This window comes from Vombatus ursinus, unplaced genomic scaffold, assembly GCF_900497805.2.
Source record: "Vombatus ursinus unplaced genomic scaffold, bare-nosed wombat genome assembly UNPS02000749.1, whole genome shotgun sequence".
NCBI lineage: Eukaryota > Metazoa > Chordata > Mammalia > Diprotodontia > Vombatidae > Vombatus > Vombatus ursinus.
Genome location: NW_020940527.1, coordinates 13,577,633 through 13,604,182, shown reverse-complemented (window position 1 = coordinate 13,604,182; position 26,550 = coordinate 13,577,633). Strand labels below are relative to the sequence as shown.

Below are 26,550 nucleotides of genomic sequence, written 5' to 3'. Positions count from 1 at the left end.
ACAGAACAAACAAACAGAAATCATTGTCATCATTGCCAAAGCACTGTCATTTAGTGACCAACACACCATAATTGACCTAGAGTAGATCAAATTTCACCTCTATTTGGTACTGCCCCAGATTCCTCAGTTCAGGAAGCATTTTTATGACTATATCAATTCAATATCTCTTTCCTCTGAATCTCCACAGCACATGTTGCCAGTTATCACTCATATGGCTTTTGTAATTTATTACTTGGCATTAATTCACTTTTCATACTTGTATACAAGCATCCATATATGTAATCTCCCACTGGACTTTAAGCTCCATGAGAGGACAGAAATTATATGCTGTTGGGTTTTGCATCCCTCTTCAGCATTTGACACATATCAGGAATAGATGTCTAATGAATGATTGATACTGTATCACCCATAAATATACTTGATATGAAGATAATTAGAACGTGTTTAGCAATGTACCCTAACACTGCCCTCCCTCTCAAAAAAAAAAATTACCAGCAGAAGGATAAAGAATCTTTTTTTTAAGGAAAGTGAGAAGAATAGACAATAAGAAAATGTTTTCTTTTGTTTAACACTAGCACACAGAAGAAACAACTTAGCACGTTGTCTACAAGCAAAGGAAAGACAAAAAGAGAGACAGGGATAGAGAAACAATTGCAGAGACCCAGACACAGACGGAAACAGAAAAGGCAACTGTGTGTCAATTTCCAAAATGGGACAACAGCATGACATGAGAGTTTCTCCAATGGTAGGCATCGCAACATTATAATCACATGGCAGAGACAAGCTAAATTTGGAGCTATAGTTGAGTTTTATTGGCTCAAATAATACTTAAAACTAAGAAGTCTAATCTTGCTCAGTTTAAAATTTCCTTAGTGTGCTTCCATATTTGTGGTAATCTCTTTTCCATTCCTCTTTGTGTAACACAAAACAGATGATAAGTCTTTTTTCAGGATAAAAACAAACAAAAACTGCAAAATGCCTAAGGAAGCTAGGTTTCTAAAGAGAAAGAGCAGAGAGTTCATCAGGGCCCAGACCCTTAACATGACCAGGAGCTGGGTGTCCACTCTCCTTTCCCCCACTCTCAATGAGGATAAGATGTGTTTAGTTCTTAGAGCTGCTTACAGCATTCAGGTGCAGAGCAGGGATCAATGGGGGATGAGAAACCAAAGGAAATGGAAGCCCCTCTGTGAAAACTTTCGCACTGTTCTTAGTCACAAGTGATCTCTTTTCCCTGAACTCCTTAGCACTTAACATTGGGATAGGGATAAGGACTCTGCTTATGATGTTGGCCTGCAATCAGACAGGAAGCTACCAGGGAAGAATTTCATCCCCTCATGCAGGATTCTGTTCAGGAGCTCTGCAAAATATCCTATGGAGGCTAACTCTTCTTGGTCTGAGCAGGCTTCCTTCTCAAACAGGAAGGGGAAAAGGTCCCTCAGAGAGATAGGGTAAGAATAGCCTCCAATCAAAAGAGGATATCCTGTGGATCCTGATGAATTACAGAAAGGCCAGGGAAGAGATTCACTCATCTCATCAACATGCCCATAGGGTAGTAAAGAAGGTGGATAGTGCACTTGGATAATCAGCCTTCTCAGCTATTTAGAAGGGAATATAATGAAAACCTCCTGAAACACCATCCCGAGCCCAGAGCACTGTTTATGGAGATGCCCCATTAGGTCCAGTCAGGCTATAGAGTCATACTCGAGGTCTTCATTGCCCTCAGAAAGGCACAGCCCCAATAGCAATGGTGTGTCCACAAGGCCACAGGGTTTCTTCCATCATCCAAAGAGAAAATGGATGGGGGAGCTTCTCCTTAAAATCAAAGAGAATGGAATGCATGGGAGCCCTCAGAGAGAACATTCTAAAGCTTGTGAGTTACTTTGGCCAATGTTTATGGGAACTTTCTCTGAACACCCTACTGTCTTCTGGACTTCCAGTTACCTCCAGACCTAATCAAGTGATTCTAGACTCCAGAAAATCTAAGAAAATAAACTCTGCATCTCGTATAAGCCTCCACAGCATCCCTACCACACCAAGGCATTTTAAGAGGCATATATGCTTTGATCACTTCAGAAAGACCCACTGATACTCCCTCTGCCAACTCAGCCCATGGTTTCCTCTGATCCTTGGGAGGACATCTTCATGAACTCATTATCTTCCCCACTAAAACCCTCCTCCACTTGTGACTTCCCTCTTACTGTGAAGGGCAGCTAATTACTGTTAAGGGCAACATCATTTTCTCAGTTCCTCAGGCTCACAACCTAGGTATCATCCTCAATTCCTCACAATCTCTTACCACCCACCCCACCTACCCCACACCCCTATATCCAACCTGTTGCCAAGGCTGCTTGATTTCACCTTTGCAACACCTCTCAAATATGCCCCCTTCTCTCCTCTGACACTGCCACGACTCTGGTGCAGCCCCTCAAACCTACACCCCTACAACAGCCTGCTAGTAGGACTGCCCACCTCAAGTCTCTCCCTACTCCAACCCATCCTCCATTTAGCCACCAAAGTGGGTTTCCTAAAGCACAGGTCTGACTATATCATGCATCCCTCTCCCCCAACCTCCCATTCAATAAACTCCCATGGCTTTCTATTGCCTCCAGGATCAAACACAAAATCTTTTGTTTGGTGTTCAAAGCCTTTAAAACTTAACCCTCTCACTTCAGAAAAACCTGGAAAGACTTGTATGGACTGATGCTGAGTGAAGTGAACAGAACCAGGAGAACGCTGTACACAGTAACAGCCACACTGTGCAATGACTACTGACAGACTCAGCTCTTCTCAGCACCACAAGGATCTAAGGCATCTCCAAAAGTCTCATGATGGAAAATGCTGTCCACATCCACAAAAAGAACTATGAAGTTTGAATGCAGATAAAAGCATAATATTTGCTATTTTTTTCTTGTTTTGTTTTGTTTCTTCTTTCTTGTGGTTCCTCCTATTGATTCTAATTCTTTACAACATGACTAATGTAAAAATATGTTTAATAGGAATGTGTACATAGAGCCTATATTAGATTGCATGCTGTCTTAGGGAAGGAGGTGAAGAAAATTTAAAACTCAAAAGCTAATGGAAGTGAATGTTGAAAACTAAAAATAAGTTAATTAAGGGAAAAAAAGCTTAGCCCCCTCTGATCTTTCCAGTCTTCTTACACCCTACTCTCCCCTCCTCATACTCTTCAAGCCTGTGATGCTGGTTTCCTTCCTATTCCACAAACAAAACACTCCAACTCTCAGCTCCAGGCATTTTCTCTGCCTGTCCTCCAGGCCTGGACTGCTCTTCCTTCTTACCTCTACTACCAGCTTCCCTGGTTTCTTTTAATTCCCAACTAAAATTTTCTCCTCTACAGAGAGCATTTCTCAATCTTTCCTCATTACAATATTTCCTATTTATCCTGTATATAGCCTGCTTTGAATAGATTTGTTTACTTGTTGTCTCCCTCATTAGACTGTAAGCTCCTTGAAGGCAGGGACTGTCTTTTGCCTCTTTTTGTATCCCCAGTGCCTAGCACATAGTAGGTGCTTAATAAATGTTTCTTGACCAAATTTTCATCAACTGAAAACCAATCTTCTGGTAAGGAGCCATTCCAAACCTAGGCTGGCCCTTGAATATCAGTCATTCAGTGTGTTGTGAGGTTGTTCAGGTTTTAGTAACACCTGCCAGAAGACTAACACTCTTTAGTAAAAGCTTCAAGAACCCATGCTTTCACCTCCACACCAAGAGGAAACTTCAGCATTAGATTCCAGAGCAGGAAAAAGGCAGAGATAAAAACAATAAAGGGTGTGAAGACATCCACCAAAGGCCAGAGTGACTTACAGCTTTCTGCAGGGAGTCAATAAGGTTCTGCAGATCGATGTCATCTCGGTAAGACTTGATATTGATCTCGAAAAACTCCTTGAACCTGTCCCTCACCCAGTCCTGGAACAGGAAGGCCAACACAGCCACTGCCAGCTCCAGGAAAAATATCAGCACAATAGCCCCACAGAACTAAAAGGAAAAAAAAAGAGAGAGAGAGAAAAGGAACAACAGGAAATTGTTAACCAATTCTTCCAGTCCACAGCCCCTTTGTGAAAACTTTCCCACTGTTCTTAGTCACAAGTGATCTCTTTCCCCTAAACTCCTTAGCACTTATTGGGATAGGGATAAGGACTCTGCTTATGATGTTGGCCTGCAACCAGATAGGAAGCTACCAGGGAGGAATTCATCCCCTCATGCAGGCTGGCACCTTCTCTACAGCTTAAGGATCTTAGAGAGCTTCCTGGAGCAGTGGTGTCCAATTTAAATAGAAATGGAAAAACCTTACAAAAGGATCCCTGTAGGCTGCATATTGACTTAGAAAACCACATATTAACATTATCTGCATATTTTTATTTGTTTGGTTAAATATTTCCCAATTACATTTTAATCTGTTTGGGACCCAGCCACAACCACATCAGGCCTGAGTGTTTGACACCTCTGCCCTACAGCATTGAGAGGTTAAGTAGTTTGCCTGGGGTCACACAGACTTGGACTTCAATCTTCCTGGCTATGAGACTGGCTCTCTAGCCACACTATCTCAGGGCCTCACAAAGAACTTATCTATTAAAGCTTGAGGATCCATATTTAATCTCCATTAGGGCAAAATCTCTATGAAGACAAGGCCCATTTAATAAAATGCAATCACAGATTTATTCGTATATTTATTATTACATAGTAACATATTAACGGGCAGTTAGATGGCACAGTGGATAGAGTGCCAGGCCTTAGGCCAAGAAAATTCATCTTCCTGAGTTCAAATCTGGCCTCACACACTTTCTAGCTGTGTGATCCTGGGCAAGTCATTTAACCCTATTTGTCTCAGTTCCTTATCTATAAAATGAGCTGGAGAAGGAAATGGCAAACCATTCTAGTATCTTTGCCAAGAAGAATTGGACATAGCAGTGGATAGAGCTCTGGCCTTGGAGTCAGGGGGACCTGAGTTCAAATCTGGCCTCAGACACATGACACTTATTAGCTGGGTGAACCTGGGCAAGTCACTTAACCCTGATTGCCTCACCAAAAAAAAAAAAAAAAGAAGAAGAAGAAGAATTGGGCATGACTGAAACTGAACAACAAAAAATGTACTAATAACATATCAATATATTCATATTACATAATATAACATACACGATATATATGTATACCATTGATAATACATTGCTATATTAATAACATATTAATGATAATATTTATTATCCTTAATTGGGAGGGAATAACTATTCCAACTCACTCATTTTATGGACATAGCATTGAGGCTCATATTCAAACCCAGTTCTTCTTGATCCCAAATCCATAAGACTTTGCATGTTGCTTTTTCAGTTCCCAGGACTTCTAATACAGTATTTCACCCTTAGGAAATGTTCCCATACTTGCTAATTGACTTGCTGAGCTTCGACCCACCACAAGAGTCACAGGAAAATTATAGATCTGCCCAGAATTAGAAAATGTTAGAACTGGCAGACCTTTCCAATGAGGGTGGAGAAGCACATAAAACATTCAATGTGTGCTATCTAAATTCAAAACAGGGAATACAGAATGATTCGCTAAATATAAAAAAATAATACTTTGCAAAGCAATGTAACAGGTGTTTTCCCACCAGATCCTCCTGAATTGTAACTGAAAGCATCTCAAAATGAATTTATCTAAATGTAACTATTTTCTCAAAACTCCATAAATATTTCTCATTTAATTCTACCTAAAAGTGATGGTTTGGGTTATTTTTTTTTCATTACATATCTAATGGAGTAAAGGGGAAAGGGAGGAAGGGAAGAATAGCACAAGGAAATATAATTAACAGGAGGAAATCACTACATATTGATCTTAATCCTGGGGAATAAGGAGATAGGTGCTATCTTCCCCTCCCCACTGGATATCTTCCATGTGTCCTACAGGTATGGGTGCGCTGAGGACTGGGGGAGAAGCAGTAAATAGCTCTACTAACTAACCAAGTCAAAGTCTTCAAAAACAATGTTAATTGGCAGACTATGATTGACCAGTGGGCACTGACTGCTATAAGCACTTGACTCCCCAGACCTGACCCCCTTTCCTAGTTTTCCAAATGAACAGGGAAATCTGTTCCCCTCATCCCTCCTCCACCACAGCCCCCATACACCTGGGCCCAGGGTTACTTACAAACTGCAGGAGGCAGATGTTTTCCCTCAGGGCCCCTACACAGCCAGCAAAGCCCAACGTGAACATCACTACCCCCACAATCAGGACTAGCACCACAGGATCCACACCATGGAGACGAGTCACTTTGGTCAAGTCTGAAAGCACCCCCTGAAGACAGCCAAGGAGACAGCAGAGCATTAACCCCAGCAGAAAGGCAAGTGAAAAGCATCTACGAAGGAGCTCTACTCGCATGTAGTACAAATTAAGCTAAAGGCACATGTTCCCTGCCTTCAGGGGGCTTATTTATTTCAAACGAAATGTCATAGTCTTACTAGGTTAACCAAAAAGAAAATCATCACCTTAGGGTGCACTCTCCTCTTTCATGAGCACTTCTTATTACTCTTCTTACTAGTAATTATGATCTAACCCTAACCCACCTTCCTTTAAATTCAACAATTTAATAAATATTTATCAACTACTCATTATATGCAAGTCTTTATGCTAGAGACTAGGGATAAAAAGATGGGGAAAAAAAGCAAGCCCCTACAAGAAATTTACAATTCAGTGAGGTGTGTTGGGAGAGGCAGAGGAGAGAGATGGGGCACACAGAGAGAACGTGCATATAAATAAGTATGATACAAGAGTGTGGGGGGAAAAAAGAAGAAATCCAAACAAAGTAATCTAGAAAAATCTGAGGAAAGATAAAAACAGAGGCTTCCTGTAGAAGGTGACAAATAAACTGGGCCTTGAAAGAAGGCAGGGGTTAAATGAGGATGTAGGATGAGTCCTTCCTTTCCACAGACGGGCCAGTACGCACAAATGCAGAGGCAGGTGAGTATGGGATGGGATATTATAACAACTGGCTGTCCCATGGCTGGAGAGGAGAATATGTGAAGTAGAGATATTATGAAATAAAGCTAAAAATATTGGTTGGAAAAAGACTGGGAGAAAACTGATAGGTTTTGAGCATCTAGGATATTCATTTGGCAATCATGTGAAACATGGAGTGGAGATAAGAGGGTATAGAGGCAAAGATAGGGGCCTAAGCTAGAATAAGGAGGAAGGAAATGATACTAAAGAGAATATGTGCTATGCAAGATTAATCACATATTGTCTTGTATTGGTTTTCCAAAAAAGGCAGGTACTGCACCTTCTCCTTCTCTCATATCACCCCCAAAGGGCTGGATACTCTGAGTATTCAGTGATGATTGAAATATTAGGAATGTACATTCCTATACCATCTGAAGACTAAAGATCATTATTAATAGGATTATAGAATTAAAATATTATTATCAAGGGAAGGTGCAGTACCTGCCTTTTTGGGAAAACCAATACAAGACAATATGTGATTAATCTTGTATAATACACATTCTCTTTGGTATCATTTCCTTCCTCCTTATTCTAGCTTAGGCCCCTATCTCCACCTCTATACCCTCTTATCTATAAATTATAATTTATAGAATCACAGATTTTTAACTAGAAGAAACCTCTTTGAGGTCATTAAGTCCAACACCCTCATTTTACAGATGAGGAAAATGAAGCCCAGAATGGTAGGTGATTTGCTCAAGGGTCATACAAGTCCTACAGTACTATTGAAAAAGGATTCAAACCTGGGTCTGACTCCAAGTCCAAAGCTCAAACCACTACACACCACACTGCCTCTCAATGACAAAAGTTCAGCCTAACTTAGCACAGAAAGGCTCCATGTTGCCTTTGATGAAAGAAATAAAAGCGCTTAAAAGGAGGAGGGGAAAACAAGGCAATGGACTTAAGTCTTCCTGACTGCTGTTTAGCCAGCTCAGCTTAATCCACATGAGAAAGTGAGATCTGATCACTGGCTCTTCTTAATAAAGAACAAAATAAGAACAAGGAGAATACACATTATTATCACCAGGTAAGGTTTCAGCCTTTTGGCAAATAACATAAATGTTTTCAGGTAAATTCAGAAAACACTGAAGAGCTCTTAACCAAATTCACACAGCCCAATTTGTGCAGATAAAGACTGAAGCTACCACAAGATGGTGCTACAAGGCCACCGTATGCACAAGCTTCAAAGCTGCCACTTCCAGTTTAAGAACTTAACCCCGGATGCTGTAACCTGCTGCCCAAAAGGAGACCTACTAAAAAGAGGCTCTGAGGAGACATCCTAGGCAACCCTAAATTTCTAGGCAGTCTTTCTTCAAAATCCCCACAGATCACTCTAGAGAGCATGCTTTTTAACACTGCATGATCCTTGTCTAAAGGATCGTTGTACAAAGATCACGTAATCATGTTAAAGCTAGAGTAAACCTTTAAAGATCTATCTACTGAATTTAATTTCAATTTAAAGATTAGGAAACTGGGGTTCATAACGACAAAAAGATCATACAGAGAATGGCAGAACAGGGATCAGAACTCAGGTTTCCGTGATCTTTCCACCGCATCTCATATGGCTGGCCTTTCAGTGCTTAGCCCTTAAAAGCAATTTTAATAAAACTATCATGCTACTAGAACTGGACTCCAGCAAAGATGTTATTAAGTATGCTCCCTCTGCCTCTGGTGCCTGATCATGCCAGGTCCTGACACTCAGTGTAACAGTTTAATGTGCAGCTTTCCCTAGACCTTTCAGGACAAAGAGACCTAGATGCTGAAGCTTTGATCCTAGAGAGAGAGCGGATAGCCTAATTTCAGTATCAAAGTCATACTCTAATGATGAACAGTATTAGCTAGAAGCTTCAGCAGGGAGGGAGGTGAAGAATCAGTTGAGATTCCCAGAGAGAAACCAGGAACCAAAAATTTAACAAAGCAGCAGACCAGAAAAATGAATACCTGGAAGAACACAAAAGTTTAAGTTATACTGGCTGTAAGAAGGCAGATTTGGGCACAACGTAAGGAAGAATTTTCTTATATGTGGAATCATCCCAAAATAGTATGGTTTGCTTTAGGGAGACAGTGAGCTCCCTCCATCACCAGGAAAGTTTAAAGAAGCAGCTGGATAGTAATCTAGCAGAAATTCGGTGAAGGATATTCCTGCGTTGAAAAGGAGGTTGGACAAGACAAACACTAGTGGCCTTTCCAACTCTTAAGATCCCATGATTCAAAGGCCAAAAAATTTATTTAAAAAGTACTGGCTTTGTGTGGGTTTTAATCAATTCAAATTTTCAACACCAGCACAAATAATGCATGAGGCTATGTTTTAAAAAAATTAAAGAGGAAAAGTCAAGTCTGAACTAGCATTTGTTATAGTCAATAGCAGTCCTGGAAGCCTGCCAAAGGCAGAAACAAAGGCTGCCTTGCTTCCTGGCTTGAGGGGTGTAGAGTTTTGGGGAAGGGGGAGTCAGTGGGGGTTGGGAATGACATGTTTGCTGTCTTCAAATATTTAAAGAGCTACAGTTCAAGAATGTTCTTACCTTCTCGCTCCATGCCCAGAGTCCAACAGCAAGAAAAACAACTCCAGCTAACTGGAAGAAAAAAAGAGAGGAGAAAAAAAATTAATCAGAGGCCATGGACAATGGAAGTCCATCTTGGTGTAATATGCAGTCAGACAGATCAAAGTAAGAGGCGTAAGCCACAGTCAGTCTGGTCAACATAACATGCATAACCACTCTAAGGGCAGGTGTGAGTGCCACAGATACATTGTGTTAGTGGATCTTTAAAAGAGATCTGTCAAACTATTACGTGAATTGAGCTATTTTTCAGCCTCAGAACAAAGAAGCTGTTGTCTTGATGACTTTGACTTTCATGAGGGAATGGGACCATTTTAGGACAAACTTAGAACACTCTCCCAAGCCCTTTAAAATATTCTGGTCCAGATAAAACAGAAAAAAAATGAACTTTTTGGAAGGGTTAATAAGATTAGAGCTCTAGTTCTGTTATTGACCTGATGCACAAGCAGTACATAGCAAGTTATCACATCTCTGCATGAGATCAAGCAGAAGTTAAGAAAAGTTGCCTCAGAGTCTGAGATCTGTTCTTGGGTATTTGTACTTAACTCTCTAGAAGACGGTCAAGACATGAATTCAAGACCTACTTCTGATGGATAACTGGCTCTGTGTAATCATGGACGAGTGATTCTCAAGCGCCTCCCAGACAACTAACTCCCTAAGGCTATAAGTTGCTGAAGAGTTGCTAACCTGCATCTGAATTCATGCAATCAAGATTCCTGACACCAAAAAAAGAAAAAAAAAATGTACAAAAACTGTGCTAGCCGCTAGAGATACAAAGACAAAACAAAAATCCCCACCTTCAGGGAGTTTATATTCTATTAAGGTGATAAAGCAAGTACTTCATACTGTCACCCTTAACTATTCCTTCTCCCTCACTGCCCCCCCACATCCAATGGCGCCAAGTCTTGTCCATTCCACCTCTTCATCATCTCTTGACTTTCAACCTCTAACCTAATTCAAGCCCTCATCACTGCTCACTTTGGTCTAGTAAAATAATTGGTCTTCTCGCTTCCATTCTCTTCTCTCTCCAATCCATTTTCGAGCTGCTATACTGATATTCCTAATTCACAGGTCTGACTACATAAATCTCACACACAGAAATCTCCCATGATTCCCTACCGCTTCTAGGACAAAAAATACCAACTCCAAAACTTACCATTGAAGGCTTTCCATAATCTGGCTCTCACTTACTTTATCAGTATTATTTCTTGTTATTCTCCACATACTCTCCATTCTGGACAAACTGGCCTCCTAGCTTTTGTACTCATCATTCCATCTTTCACCTCCATAGGTGGTCTCCTTTCCACGTAGAGCATGAACTCTCTCACCTCTACTTCAGAATCCCTGGGTTCCATCAGAACTGAAAAAGATTCCTGCATGAGAGAGGCCAAGCTAACTTCTTTTCTAACACTAGGATTTATTTCATGTATTTCATGTATTTTTCCCTTCAATATACATCTTCATCACGTGTATAACAGGGACAACTCACTGTTATATTATAGTAGTATACAACTTCCAAAGTGTTGTTTTTTCACAGCCATCATATGAATTATTTCAAACATCATCTCATTTTATAAGTAAGGAAACAGAAGTCTAGAGAGGTTCTCTCTCTGGACTCCACTCCTGACTCCTGACTTCTCTGCCATGTTCCTGCAGCCTGGAAGTTCATTCTACTCCTGGCCTTCCCACACTGGAAGTACACCTTTCCTGTGATTGGCTGGCCCCTCTCAAAACTTCCATTGTATGCAATTCATCTTCATTCCTTTCTAGACTCCATACAGGTCATTCTCCACCAAGCTCCCAGTCTTTCTCCACGGTCTTCTCAGTTTTCTTTTGTGTGTTTTCTCCTCCCTCTCCACTAGAATGTATGCTCCTTGAGGACAGGAGCTATCTTTCTGCATAGATATTTCCAAAGATAAGCACTGTGCCTGGCATATAGTAAACACTTAATAATTCTTTTAATGGCTTGACTTAGATCAAACACTTAGAGGAAGAGTATACAAAGGTATTACCCACCATCAATAGGTTACACGCTTTGATACATTTTTCTTACAACAATGGATTTACATCGATTCACCCATTCTCTTCCCTCCAACCCATTGAGAAAGCCAGCCTAGGCCAATAGAACAGTCTACATAGAAGCTGAAGAAAATAACAAAACTAACTTGACCTGCCCAAGTTAGAACCAAAGTCTAACCAAGTGAGTTGGAACATCAAACACTCATCTGACTCGTTACTGAAAAGCCCAATAGGGAAAACTCGTCAACAATCACATAACACTAAGTTGATTAAATGCTCAATGATCTTAAACTCAAAAATAATGTCTTCTGCCCCAATCCTTCCCATCTTATTTTATACCCACCCCTAAACAAGTAAAATCCATACAAATTCCTAACGTAAGCATTCCTGAAACAGAGCTCAGGGTTTTTGTTTAAAAAACAAAGCACTGGAATGATCTCAGCATTATGTTAATGATCACCTTCTAAATTTCAGAGACTAAGCTGACATAGAACTTTCCTTTGTCTCCACTACTTGATTTCTCTGCTAATAAATAACCACAAAGCCTTAACTTTCTAAGCATGTTTTCCTCTCGGGTCTCCTATTCTTTACTCTTTATGACTCTCCTTCTTCCCACTTATATGACCCTGGGCATTAATGCTACCATGCCAGGGCCCTCCCTCTGCTGACTGATTAACTCCAATTTACCCCGTCTATAGTCTATATCTTGTTTGCTCCCAGGGATTGTCTTTTGCCATTCTTTGTGTCCCCAGTTCTTAGTGGAGTGCCTTCAATGCTTTCCTGCTCGATGACTGACCTAATGAAGAGAACTAGTCCATCCCTTACATCCCTTAATAAAAGGATTTGTTCTGTGAAGTTTGGATTCAGTCAAAGGGCTGCACTTGAGGACCTAGAAGGCCACATGTGACCTCGAGGTTGCAAGTTTCCCACCCCTGGACTAGATGATCTCTAAGGACTCTGGCTAAGTCCTTGCAATACAGGACCATAACTTAAGAGCTGGAAAGAACCCTAAAGATCATCTACATCATAAAACGTTTGAGCTGAAGATGTCACCTAGCCAGCCCTTCCACGGTACAGAAGAGGTGATTTGCACACGGTTATACATTTGAACCTAGTCTAACTTTCCTTAGATCTTTCTACTAAACTAGTGGGTAGGGGATGGGAGGGTTGGGAGGATAATTTCTCCTTTTCCACCTCACCAGCATTTCCATAGGTTTCCTCACTCTCAGGGCTATTCAGCACTAGGGATCTAGAGAAAGTAAAAAACAGTCCTTGTCCTCAGGTAGCTCACAATCTAATGGAGACAAGAACTGCACAAACAAGATGGATGCAGGAGATCCATCTTGATCCAAGATCCAACTGGAGATAGTCAGTAGAAGAAAGGAACTAGCTTATTAAGGGGGATCAGGAAAGGCTTTTTGCAGACCTCAGGATTTTAGTTTAGACTGGAAGGAAGCCAGGAGGTAGAAATAAAGAGGGAGAGTATCCCAGGCATGGGACATCCAGGAAAAATGACAGGAGTCTGATGGAGTGTACATAATGTGCAGAGTGGCAAAGACATCGGTGTTGACGGATCAAAGAATAAGCAGTGAGGGAATATCTAGCTTGCAAGGTTCAAATAAGATAATATCAATCATCAACAAACATTTATTAAGACCTGGTAGGAACCAGGCACTGAAAAAAAAAAAAAAAACAGGCCCTGCCCTCAAGGAGTTTACAATCTAAGGGGGGAGGAAGAGAGGAGGGTGACCATACACAAAAGGAAGTGGGGGAAAGGGAGGGGAAACAGGAACACCAGAAGGTAAACCAAGCAGAACAACTGATGGGAAATGAAGCTGGTTGGAAAATTCTGAGCCCTCTTATAAAGGGACACTTTGGGAAGGAGTTTAAGGCTTGGCCCTCCATTCAGAAGAACGTGTGTAAAATATGCAAAAGCTATACGGTTTTTGTTTTCTTTCAGACCAGTAACATCTTCTTAGTCTTAGAGAGTGGCCTGAGGGTACTTGGAGGCTAAATGATTTGCCCAAGGTAACCGCCCAGGAAGCATGTGGGGCAGAACTCAAACTCCAGGTCTTCCCGACCTTATCATTCCTGTATGTGCCCTACTTCTCAAAGAGCCTCACGTCAATCATTGTTACTTTATTAATCTCTTCCTCTGTCTCCCCTTTTCCAGGCTTAACATTCCTCATTCCTTCTAACATTACTTAACGTTTGAATTAATTAATGCTGTAGCCTGGGGAGCCCCTCAAAAATAATCCAATCTATAAAAGTTTGAACTTTTAAATAATTCAAACGGAGACTATATTAGCAACACCAAGTAATCCATCAGATTCATCAGAAAGTGATTTCCCACTAAAAGGACATTGTAATAACTAATATCTTGGTCCAAAGAATAGGCAATGACATACACTTCCCCAAGCACAGAGAACAGAGGTGAAGAAAGAACACTGTCAGATTTCTGTCACTTTACTGGCTATTTATCCTAAATGGTATTTATTTGTTACAGAGGCAGCTAGGTGACTCAGTAGATAGAGGGTCAGGCCTGGAGTCAGAAAGACCTGAGTTGAAATCCTGCTTCTTTTATAGTTACTAGTTGTGTGACCCTGGGCAAGTCATTTAACCTGTTTGCCTCAGTTTCCTAATCTAAAAATGGGGGTAATAATAGCACCTATCTCCCAGGGTTGTTGTGAAAATAAAAAGAGATAAAGCACTTAGCACAGTGCCTGCCACCATGGTCCGTGCTCTATGTTAGTTATTACTATTATTATCCTCATTATTATTATAACATGGAAGGTTTCAAATGGGAAAGGGGGGGAATGGAAAACAGAATGGAATGGAATGGAAAAGATTAAAGGCAATATCTGGAAATGACAAACATAAAAACAAATGGCACTGAAGCCCTTTATTTTTCAAAACTACTGTGCACGAAGGAGGCATTTTGTTTTGTTTTGTTTTAATTTAAAACATTGGTTCCTCTCTTCTGGCTCCTCTAAGTGAGAGCTCAGAGGGAATGAAGGGTGCCTGATTGCTCCATAAAGCATATTTCACATCCTTTACCCTTCCTTCTTAGTTTTATTCTCTGTTGACAACTTTTTTAGATCATCAAAGATGTAGGCCAGACACCAAACATTCTTTGCTTAGTTACACAGTCCACCTCCTCCTGAGTTTCTGTTTGGATGACCAGAGTCTAAGAACTAGTATAGATTTTCCCATTTGGGTATTGGGGAAAGGAGGTTGGCCGTTGATAGAGACTTATCTTCCTGAACTCAAATCTGGCTAGAGACTCGTACTAGTTGAATGACCCTAGGCAAGTCACTTAAACCTGTTTGCCTCAGTTTCCTCATATGCAAAATGAGCTCGAGAAAGAAATAGCAGCATCTTTGCCAAGAAAACCCCAAATAGGGTCACAAAGTCAGACATGACTGAAAAACTACTAAACAACAAACAACACTTTTTTATTCTTAACTTAATAAACACCCCCAAATACCACAGAGTAGAACCAAAAAAAAAATAAGGATTATGTGAAATCATTAATTTTTTCCGTACATCTTGCTTTCTGTTAAAATATATAAACTCAACATGATACTTTTCCCAGTTATCCTGCTTGTCTTATTTCCTTCTGTTTTGATCTATTGTTTTTAAATGCTCTTTCTTTTCTTTTCTTTTCTTTTTTCCTGGCAAAATTATCAATAGCTCCCCTCTCCACCATAAATGGAAAAAAAAAAGAAAAGAAAAGAAAAACATAACCTTTACAACAAATAAGAACACCCAGCAAAATAAACCCACACATTCGCTATGTTCCCAAACTCTATTTTATTTTTAGGGAAGAATCAAACAGACAACAGGATGAGGGTTTATGGGGACTGGTCAGGGACTGGCCTCTGATACCACATATTCCCTGTCAACTTTGCATGGATACTCTGTGGCAAATGTCCCATGGGCAGTGCCAGTGACTAGGGGTAAACAAGATGAGAAACTGCTTAGGGCATGATAGCCTGCCCAGAACAAGGACCATTATAGGTTATTTTTTTATAAATATGCTTATCTTTTAGTAACAGAAAATTCTTTTTATGCACAAGTGGGCATAGTACAGTGGGTTTGGATTTGGGTTCAAATCCCACTTACTCCACTGTGTGATAGTGGGCATACTCATTAACCACTGTGCCTCACTTTCCCTTTCTATGAAATGAGGGTTGGACTCTGTGGTCTCTAAGATCCCTTTGTTGAAGTATTATATGTTTTTTTAAAAGCAACCTTATTTGTAAAACTGAAAATACTATGAAACACCATTTTCTCTTGCCTAATAAAGAACTCTTTTCCTTACTTCCCAGTTGGAAGGTTGGGATAGGTCAGGACAAAGAAAAAAGTCCTTTTACTAGGCAAATAGAAGAGTACCTCTCACCTAGATAATATTGTGGCCTTGGCCTCCCCTTGACCACCCTCCACCCTCCAGTTGGAGTTAGCTGGGTATTGAACCATCTAAAGGCAATCTCTCACTATTCCCAGAAGAGATTAGAGACTACTAGAGAAATCATGCCACTCAATAAGAGGTAGCTCTTCTATTCAATTTAGACTCTCCAAATAGAACTATGGGAGGGACCCCATTGATTATTCTATGGGAATGATCAGGAAGGAAGGGGATAGAGATGCTGTTGCTCTGCATATATGCTTTGCATAGGCCAATTATTGGATTCCTCTAAATCAGCTAGGTGGTACAGTGCATAAAGTAGGGGGCTTGGAGTCAGGAAGACCTGGGCTCAAACAGGACCTCAGAGACTAGCTGTGCTACCTTGAGTAAGTCACTTAACCTCTGTTGGTTTCAGTTTCCTCAACTGTAAAATGAGGATAATAATAGCACCAACGGGGCAGCTAGGTAGCACAGTGGATAGAGCACTGGCCCTGGAATCAGGAGGATCTGAGTTCAAATCTGGCCTCAGACACATAACACTCATTAGCTATGTGACTCCGGGCAAGTCACTTAACCCCAACTGCCTCACCCAAAAAAAATAAGTAAATAAAACATGACAGCACCAACCTCACAAGGCTGTTGAGGATCAAGTGAGATAGCATTTATAAAGAACTTAACCCAGCGCCTGAAACCTAACAGGCACTAAATAAATGCTAGTTGTTTATTATTATTATAATTATTATAAAGGTTACCTAAAATTGTCTTGAAGCAGAGACGTGTCAAGAGGACATAGGAAAACTCATTTTGAACACCTCTAAGTCAGAAATGACTTGAAATTAGATTACTCCTAAATAAAATTGTCAATTAGTCAATAAACATTTATTAAGTACTACTCTGTGCCAGGCACTATGCAAAGAGTTAAGGATACAAAAAGGCAAAAGACAGTCCCTGCCCTCAGGGAGCTTACAATCTAATGGGGGAGACCACAAGTAAATAAATATGTACAAACAAGCTATACACAGGATAGATAGGGTAAGTACCCTATAGGTAAGTACCTATAAAGGAATAAGGTGTAAGACAGGCTTGTTTCTGTCAGAGGGTATATAAACGCAGAGTACAATATTAATAGTTTTTCTTCCATACCTTCTTGCTCTAAACCTATGATCCTACATATTTTGTGACTAGTTAAATGGTGTATATAACAGCAAAAGTTCAAAGCCTCTCATGAAGACCCTGAGTCTTTGTTTCTTAAAAAGCAACCTTATTGGTAAAACTGAAAATATTACGAAATGGTCCAGTTTACAAACTTTGACTAACTGCATCTGGATTCAGACCCCTTGATGCTGGTTCCTGAAGCAGGACACATTTTCTCTGCCTCATCTCCCTCTACTTCTGTACCCCCTCAACACATGAAATAGGTTTACTGTAACCCTAAAGCATAGCTTTATTTGGGACAGTTAGACTTTTTCAAAGGGCATTTAATTGATCAAGTCTGGTCTCAAAATAGAAATATGAAAAGGAATTCTTTGCAGAGATGGAGGGACTAGGGACATTTAATACTATATATACATATTCAATGTATATACATATATTGGTTAGTTTTGCTAACTTTCCCTTTATTCTTTATTATAAAGGAAGACTATCTGGGAAGGGATGGGATGAGAGAATACAGGTGACAGAAAAACAAAAGATATCAATGATAACATTAAAAACCATATATGTGTGTGTACATATACATACACACATACATATATATGTGTGTGTGTGTGTATATACATATATATATATGTGTGTATTCTTTTTGGTGAGGCAATTGGGGTTAAGTGACTTGTCCAGGGTCACATAGCTGTTAAGTGTCAAGGGTCTGGTTTGAGGCCAGATTTGTACACAGGTCCTACTGATTCCAGGCCCGGTGCACTATCCAATTAGCCACCTAGCTGCCCTCTGATAAAACAGATTTAAAAACAAAATGTATTTGACAATAGCAACAACAGCACCCCTCCATTTATTACCACAGTCTATGAAGTAGGCTTTATTTTTACTATTAGAGGTTATCATTATTACTACCTTTATTTCAAAAGTGAGGAAACCAAGGCTCATAAAGGTGGTGATTTGCCCAAATGCTGATGTCAAACCCAGAACTCAAACCCAGGTTGCCTAACTCCAAGTCAAGTGCTCTCTCCATTATATCAGGCAGATTGCCAAGCAAAAAGAGTTTACAGTTTCTTAGAAAGAGAATGTTCATAGACTGCCCTATAATTCTCCTCACCACCTTTGTTACCCCACAGATCAAAACTCCCCTCCCTAGAACCAATGCCCTCCCCATATCAGGTTTTTTGTTATTTAGTCGTTTTTCAGTAGTGCATAATCATCACTTAAGCAATCCTTTTCGTTTGTTCATAAATTCATTCCAGATTCCGGCATCAGTCTCCCTACCTGGCTCTAAAAAAAGGGAGAATTTCACGTCTAGCTCTGCCACTAGCTATCCTGCTGAACTCTCACCATTTTCCACCAGAGGCATTCCAGTAGAAACAGGAGGCCCCCCAGGGAGGGATGCCAGAAAAGGGCTTCAGCAGTGCTTTGAGCAAGTCACAATCTCCCTGGGCCTCAATTGCCTGCGAAATCTGTGGTTTGGACTAGATGCCTTCTGAGGTCCCTGACAGATACAGGATCTATGATTCTATAGCGCTGACTTCCCAGGATCACAGACTGAAAACTACAAGAGCTTTAAAGAGCCTGTCACTTTACAAAAGGGGAAACTAAGGAAACTTTTCCAGAGGAACTAAGCGACTGGCCCTTTATCACGCAGGTAGCAGGAGAAAAACTGGGCAGGGAACTCAGGTCCTCCAGGTTCTCCAAATCCAACTGCCCTCCCCCCTTTCACAGGTCCTTTTGATGTTCAGGTACTGAGACCCAGTACTTGCTAACTCAGATGACCTTGTAATCAAGCCTCGGGTTCGACATCTGGTTTTTGTTGTTGTTTTTAAAGTGGGGATAATAACCAAGCTACTGATCTCAAAGGCAGCTTGCCTCACTTTGATTTGGCAGACCTTAATGGAGTCTAACAATTAAATTAACTGTTTATAAAACACACACACACACACACACACACACACACACACACACACGCCCCTCCCCCCCATTCAGGTACTTCTTGAAAAGTCCTAAGGGGCCCTTCCTTACTCATCAGGTTCAAAGTAAAATGCTGGCAACAAGGCAAATATGTTTTTCTGGCTGTCCATCCTCATGTAACCCCAGAACTCTGTAAAAAACCCCACGTTCATTCATTCAGCTAACACTGGAGAGCCTGCCTCCTCCTGCAGTAGGTGGGCCTCAGTGCTGCAAGGGCTGCAAACAAGGACAAGGCACAGACGCCATCATGGACCATTTCCAAGGATTGGCTGCTTTTGATCAAGGTTTCCAAAGCAGGGTGAAATCATGAAGAAGTTCATTCTGATTCAACAAATACCTACTGGGACCCAGGGAAACCCAGGCACCGGCCTAAGAGTCGGGAGAGGCCTCAGGAAGACATGGACTGGTGGAACTCTGGAGTCAACTCACGGGGAGTGATAGGGGAGGAAGCTGGGTCCAGCAAGATAAGCCAGCAGAATCCTCTAAGCTACAGATAACTGATCACATGCCAGCCTCACCCAGGAATCTTGCTTTGTTAAGGCTTTCTAAAAGAATGAAAGTGACTTGGTGCTATCAGCCCCCTTTTCAAGCACTGACCATTCCAGCTCCCTTTAATTTACCCCTGTTCATTCTATTAATAAATTGGGGGGGAAGAGGGGGAGAGAGTGAGGAAGGAGAAACAGGTAGATCTTTAACTTCACCAGCATTAGGAATTCAAGTTTATAATCTCTGTCCATTGATAATAGACTCAACAACAGCACATAGTATTAGAGTGTTGCTATCTTGGTAAGGCAACAATGAACTATATTAAAAGAAAGAAAAAGGAAAGTTACATTCCTCCTGTAATTGGCCATACTGGTCAATCTGAATATATGTAGATATAAATATCATGTCATATTTGCTTCTGGATGCCACAATTTAAGTAAGATGACACTGACAAGGTGGAAAATAGTAGCCAGGATAATGATAGAATTCAAAACCATACACAAAAATGGTATACTTGGAGGACCATGGGCTACAGACATAGAAGTTCCTAAGACACCTCTCTCAACTCCTTGAAGAGGTTGGGGTCCTCCGGTGTAAATTACTGTACTGAATATTTTTTTCAACACATTGTTGGGATTTGCTGATTTTTTTGTCTTATTTTTCTTTAATAATCAATCAATAAACATTTATTAAATACCTGCTACATACCAGGTACTGTGCTAAGCACAGGGGATACAAAAAGTGGCAAAAGACAGTCCCTGGCCTCAATGTGGCCTCAATGTGATTACAATCTAATAAAAATTTCTTTATTTAGATGGCTGCCTGGGAGGGGTTAAGGAAGAGAAATGGAAGCAGGGTGAAATTTAATGATATAAAAACAAAAGGTATCAATAAAATTTATTTTAATTTTTTTTAATTCCATGGGATATTTGTTTAACATAGAGCAGGGAGGTTGGGGGGGTGGGTGGGAGGATGGGAGAGAAAGAAGAACAGAAAAAAAAAGCACAGAGGAATGAAAGGTGACCAAATATCTGAAAAGTTATATGTGGAAAAGGGATTAGGTTTGTTATTTCCTAGCCCCAAAGAGCAGAACTAGAATTAATGGGTGAAGTTACAGAGACAGATTTAAGCTCACTGATAAGGAAGAATTTCTGAAAAATTACATATCCAAAGTGGAATAGGCTGCCTTAGGAGGGAGTGACTTTCCCATCTCTGAAGGTCACCCATTAAGTAAAGATTAGACATTCAGTTATCCAGGATGTGATGAGGTGCCCTGCACAGAGGAAATACTTAATAAATGATTCCTGGCCGGGGAGACTGATAACAAACAGAGCCTTCCCACTTCTGAAAGGCTACAAGTCTATGACTGTCCCCCAGGTGGGGCAATGTCATGCGCTGATAGCACTGGACTTGGGAATCTGAAAGAGATGAGTTCAAATTCAACCTCAGACACTTAGCTGTGCACCCCTGTGCACCCACTTAACTTCCATCAGCATCAGTCTCCTCACCTGCAAAATTGGGATTAATAATAGCTCTACCTCCCAGGGTTATTGTGAGGATCAAATGAGATAATATTTGTAAAAGCTTAAAGCATTATTATATAAATGCTAGCTAGCTGGCTATTCAGAGTTCACAGTAATCATAAAATGGAACCAGCAGGTTCTGACCAGGCTAAAAATATCAAGTCTATCATTAATCATTCTCAGAAGTCACTCAAATATTTGCTGAAAGAATAAATTGGTTCATTACTTGAGGGTACCAATATATGACAACACATGCAAGTGAGAGATGGTCTTTACAAAGCCGAGAGCACTTGAAAGCCCTAAATGTGAGAGAGTCAAATAAATTCCCCCTTTAGCTCTACTACCCTGACACAGTGAAACCTCATTAATTCAGGGCCCCATTAATGGAAATAAGAATTCCCTGAAGTTTACCTTTGTACTACCTATGAAGAAAGGGTTTTTAAAGGAAATTAGAAGTGCAAATAAGATGGCTAGGGATATGTTTAACCTATAAAGTTTTTTTTTTTTTGGTTGCCTTTTTAGATTTGGACACACTAATTACTCATATACAAATGGCTGCAAATCATACATTTACTTATTAAATCTAGTTCAATAGGACCTTTCCTCAGAATACTTAATCAGTGAGCAATTAGTCACTATCTGTCCCCAAAAGTAATATTGTGCCTCTTTTTAAAAATATTGCCTATGGATGACTCTGAGCCGAATCAGTGAAGGTTGACAGTCATCTGGCTGAGGTGAGGGCCCTCAGAGACCGACAGAAAATGCTACTTCTCCAGCTTTTAATGGATTCTCCAATTAAGCATTTGGAGCATCTGCCTCTGAGCCAGCCTGGGTATGGAAACACCGGGATGTGGGACTGAAAATACAGCACCCTTTTTTTTTTTTGTCAGTGGCAGATGAAAAACCTGAAGCATTTTAATTTCCCTTCACCTCACATTTAGCTCCAACAGATGGAAGCAGGGCCACTATTCCACACAGACCTGCCAGCCAGGATACACAAAGTACCCAAGCCCAGGAAGTGTGCAGTGTGGCTTTCTCCCCAGGGTAATTCTAAAGTACTGACATCTCCAGCAGTCCATGCCCCCGAGTCTGATGCGAATGTCAACAGGGCTCTGAGCTCTGCATAATGTAGCCCGATCACTCTCATCTCTGCTCTGCATCATGAGGCCTCAAAATGGAATTAGAATCAGAGAACAGTACAGCTGGAAAGGACCCTTAAGGATCATTTAGGCCAAAAATTCATTTCACAGATGAGAAAAGGGAGGCCCAGGAGTGACTTGTCTGAGGTCACACAGCTAATTAGTGACAGAGATAATACCTGAACCCAGGCACTACCAAAACCTGAAATTAGTCCAAAGAACCTAAATGTAAGTGGTCTGGACTGCTTGCTTTAAAGACTACAAGTCCATATGGAACAATGAAAAGCAAAAGGACCTTGGGTTCAAACTGCACCTGACACTTACTACAGATTTGATCTTGAGAGAGTCATATCTCTCTGGGCCTCAGTTTCCTCAACTGTAAAATGAGAAAGTTAAACAAGATGGCCTCTAAGTTTTGCCCTAGCTCTAAATTCTAGTAACATGGTGGCCTGGTGATCTCCAAGGTCCTCCCAGCTCTAAATCTTAGAGTAAAGCTATGAGCTCCATCTAAGGAAGGATCATTTCATTCTTTGTACTTCTATCCCTAACACCTAGCACATATTAAGTGATTAAAAAAATACCTGCTGACAGATAGAAGGGGTTGGTCTAAATAAGATTCAGTGTAGTAGAAAGAGAAAAAAAAATGATTCTGAAGTTAAGGGACTGGAGTTCAAAACCTGCCTTTGATACTTATCTGTGTAACCCTAAATAAGTAAATGTCACCTCCCTGGGGCTGTTTAATCATATATAAATGAAAGAATCAAACTAGAAGATTTCTAAGATGCCTCTCAGTTTTAATCTATGATTTAATACAATTGTGTGCTTGTCTCATGCACTGGACTTGGTCAAACACTAATATGCAGATAAACAAACACTCAGATGGCTTCCATCAACCCTATCTCACATGAAGAGGTAGACCTTCTCCTTGCCGAGGCAAAACCTTCTGCATTCCATCCCATCTTCTCAGTAGACTGTCCCCTCTACCAACCTCACTCTCTCCCCAATCTTCAATCTCTCCCTATATTCTGGGTGCTTCCCTACTTCATACAAGCATGCCCATGTCTCCTTCATTCTCAAAAATCCCTCACTTGATCAGCCTATGCATGTTATAAAGCTCTTTTTCCTTTTGGAGCTAAACTCTCTGAGAAGGCCATCTATAATAGGTGCCTCCATTTCCTTTCCTCTCACCTCAGCAGTCTGGCTTCCAACCTCATTCGTCACATAAAACAGCTCTCTACAAAGTTACCAGTAATTTCTTAACTGCCAGATCTACTGGCCTTTTCTCAGTTATGCTCCTCCTTGACTTCTTTGCAGCTTTTGACATTAGCAATCAACCCTCTTCTCCTTGATGCCCTCTTCTCTCTAGGGTATCATAACACTGCTCTCCCTCAGTTCTCCTTCTACTTGGCTGACCTCTCCTTTGCTGGATCTTTGTACAGGTCATATCCACTAACAGTAGATGTCCCCCAAGACTCTGTCCTAGACCCTTTTCTCCCTCTATACTATTTCATTTAATGATTTCATTAGCTCCCTTAGATTCAATTATCATCTCTACTCAGGTGTTTCTTAGCTCTATTTGTCCAGCCCTACCTTCTCCTGAACCCATATCTCCACCTGCCTATGAGCTATCTCTAACTAGATGTCCCATAGACACCTTAAACTCAACATGTCCAAAACTGAACTCATCTTTCTTCCCAAACTCTCCCCTCCTCCCTGCATTCTCATTATTGTTGAGGATACCATCATTCTCCCAGTCACCCAGGTTAAAAACCTGAATGTCATCCTTGACTCCTCATTTTCTCTCCTAGTCCCCATCTCTAATTAGTTGTCAAATTCTGTCATTTCTACCTTCTTAACATCTCTCAGATACTCCCCTTTCTGCCCTCTTAACACCACTACTCTGGAGCAGGCCTTTCCCGCTTCATGCCTGGACTATTACAAACATCTGCTAACTGGTCTTCCTGCCTCTCAGGCTTTTCTCATTCCAGTTTATCCTCCCCTCCACTTGCAAACCACTCTACCTAAACAGCAGGTCTGACCATGTCACCCCTCTCTACGTGATAAACTCCCTATCCTAAAAATCCTGGCATTCAAAGCCCTTCATAACCTGGCATCTTCCCACTTCTCCAATCTTCCTAACATACTCTGTAATACAGTGACACTGGCTTCCTTGTTATCCCTTACATCAGACACAATACTTCCCAACTTTTCAACACTGAGCATTTTCACTGACTGTCCCCCATGCCTAGAATTTTCCTCCTTATCTGCCTCCTGACTTCCCTGGATTCCTTTGGGTCCCAATTAAAATTTCACCTTCTGCAAGAAGCCTTTCTTGATCTACCTTAATGCTACGGCCTTCCCTCCAAGATTATCAAATTGAGGCAGTTAGGTGGCCCAATGAGTAAGAGTACTATAGTTGGAGTCGGTAAGACCCAAGTTCAAAACCCGCCTCAGACACTTACTAGCTGTATGACTTTGGGTAAGACATTTAACCTCCCTCAGCCACAGTTTCTCCATCTGTAAAATAATAATTTCACCTGTCTCACAGAGTTGTTGTGAGCTTCCAATGAGATAACATGTATGGCACTTTGCATGTTGATAAAGTGTGTGCTCTCTCTCTCAAATTCTAGCTATTGTTATTATTATCTCTGATTTATCCTGTCTGCATCTTGTTTCTACATAATTGTTTGCACAATGTTTACCTCATTAGACCTTCATGAACTCCTTGAAACCAGGGACTATTTTTTGCCTTAGTAACTCTAGCTTTCAGCATAATACCCAGCATATAGTAAGAAGTTAATAAATATTTTACCTGAAATAAACATTTTGCCATCTACCTGTGCTAATAAGCAAGCATTACTCAGAGAAACAAGCTGATACTTGCATATTCTTACTCTGGCATGTTTATGGCAGTCAGGTTATAAACCCTGAATACCAACACAGCAAATTATGTCATGCTACCAATTTAATTTTTCACTACTTCTCATTTAATGCATTGGACAAAAGTCTCCCTCCTTTTATCTACTACTCCAATCTTTGAAACATGTCCGAGAAAGGGTTCCGCCTGATTATTGCTTAATTCAACTAATCTCTGGTGAAGGAAGCAGCAATACAGTCACAGACCAGCTGAATTGAAGGACAGAAGAGACAGCTCACTGAATCAAATCAGGAAAGTTAAAAGGACCCCTTACTCTCCCAATAGTCTCTCTTCTGGCCTTTCTTTCTTCCCAATACATTCCCCCATTAATTCCCTGGTTAAATGTGAAATTTGACTGCTGGCTAAATAAAACTCAGTGTTAATCTATCAATGAGGTGATTTTTTTAAGCAGGCAAATAAATAAATATGGGATCACAGGTATCAGATGCAGAAAAGACAACAGAAATCATCTAGTCCAATCCCCTCATTTTACAGATAAAGAAATTAAAGTCTAGAGAGAACATCAGCAACATTAGGACAAGATCACATAGCTAGTTCAATGTTCAAGTTCAAGACTTGGAATTCAGGAAACCTTCCAGGGGGACTCTTGACATCCCTCCAGGGCCCACAGCCTCAAAGTAACAGAGCCAGGATTCAAACCCAGGGCCTTGAAACTCCCAAATCAGAGTTCTTTTCACAACACCAGCTATCTCTCTATTTGGAAGATTAATTAGCAATTGTCTAACAGCCCTCTGATATAGTAAGTTGCCCAAAGGAAGATTTCACCTTTAAAAAAACAATCCATCTGGTAAAGACTAAACCCCCTCAGTAGCAATGATCTACAATTATGCCAAATGAAAATCCCTTCTAATAACATACAATCAAATCTTCATTTGATGCCTCATCGAAATGGAGAGACAATTCTGGCTTCTCAGCAGAACACGAGCTCTAGTACAACTTAGACATGGAGGATGAGACAGACAATGTCTGTCTCTCTGTGCTAGTTTGAGGACAGCTCATTTAATACAGGATCCTGGCCAGGTTAGCCTTATGAGGATATTTTTCAGCCACTACACCCTTCAAAGGCCATCCTACTAAATGGAAAAGGGGTTGTGATTAGTATTATTAGTGGAAGTAGTCATACCCACAATCACAGGTCATTAAAGTGAGGCAGGGCTGAGCTGGCAGGACTGAAGTATGAGATAATAAAAACCGAGACAAGTGAAGTAGAATGAATAAAAGTACTGGATTTGGGATCAGAAGACCTGGGTTCAAATCCCAGCTCCAATACTTACTATTGGTTTGATCCTGAACAAGCCATCTCACTTCTCTGAGCCTCAGTTCCTTCCTTGGTAAAGTGAGAGGG

The 26,550-nt window shown here is 40.7% G+C and overlaps 1 protein-coding gene across 1 annotated transcript in view; it reads right to left on the bottom strand.

Moving 5' to 3' along the window:
* TSPAN14 (tetraspanin 14) overlaps positions 1–26,550 on the bottom strand; it is an 86,991-nt gene that overhangs the window by 15,338 nt on the left and 45,103 nt on the right. The window contains exons 3-5 of the mRNA XM_027857500.1: positions 9,525–9,575; positions 6,157–6,303; positions 3,823–3,993 (exon numbers count right to left, since the gene is read on the bottom strand). Coding sequence (XP_027713301.1) covers positions 3,823–3,993; positions 6,157–6,303; positions 9,525–9,575 — 369 coding nt within the window. The remainder of the gene's footprint in view (positions 1–3,822; positions 3,994–6,156; positions 6,304–9,524; positions 9,576–26,550) is intronic.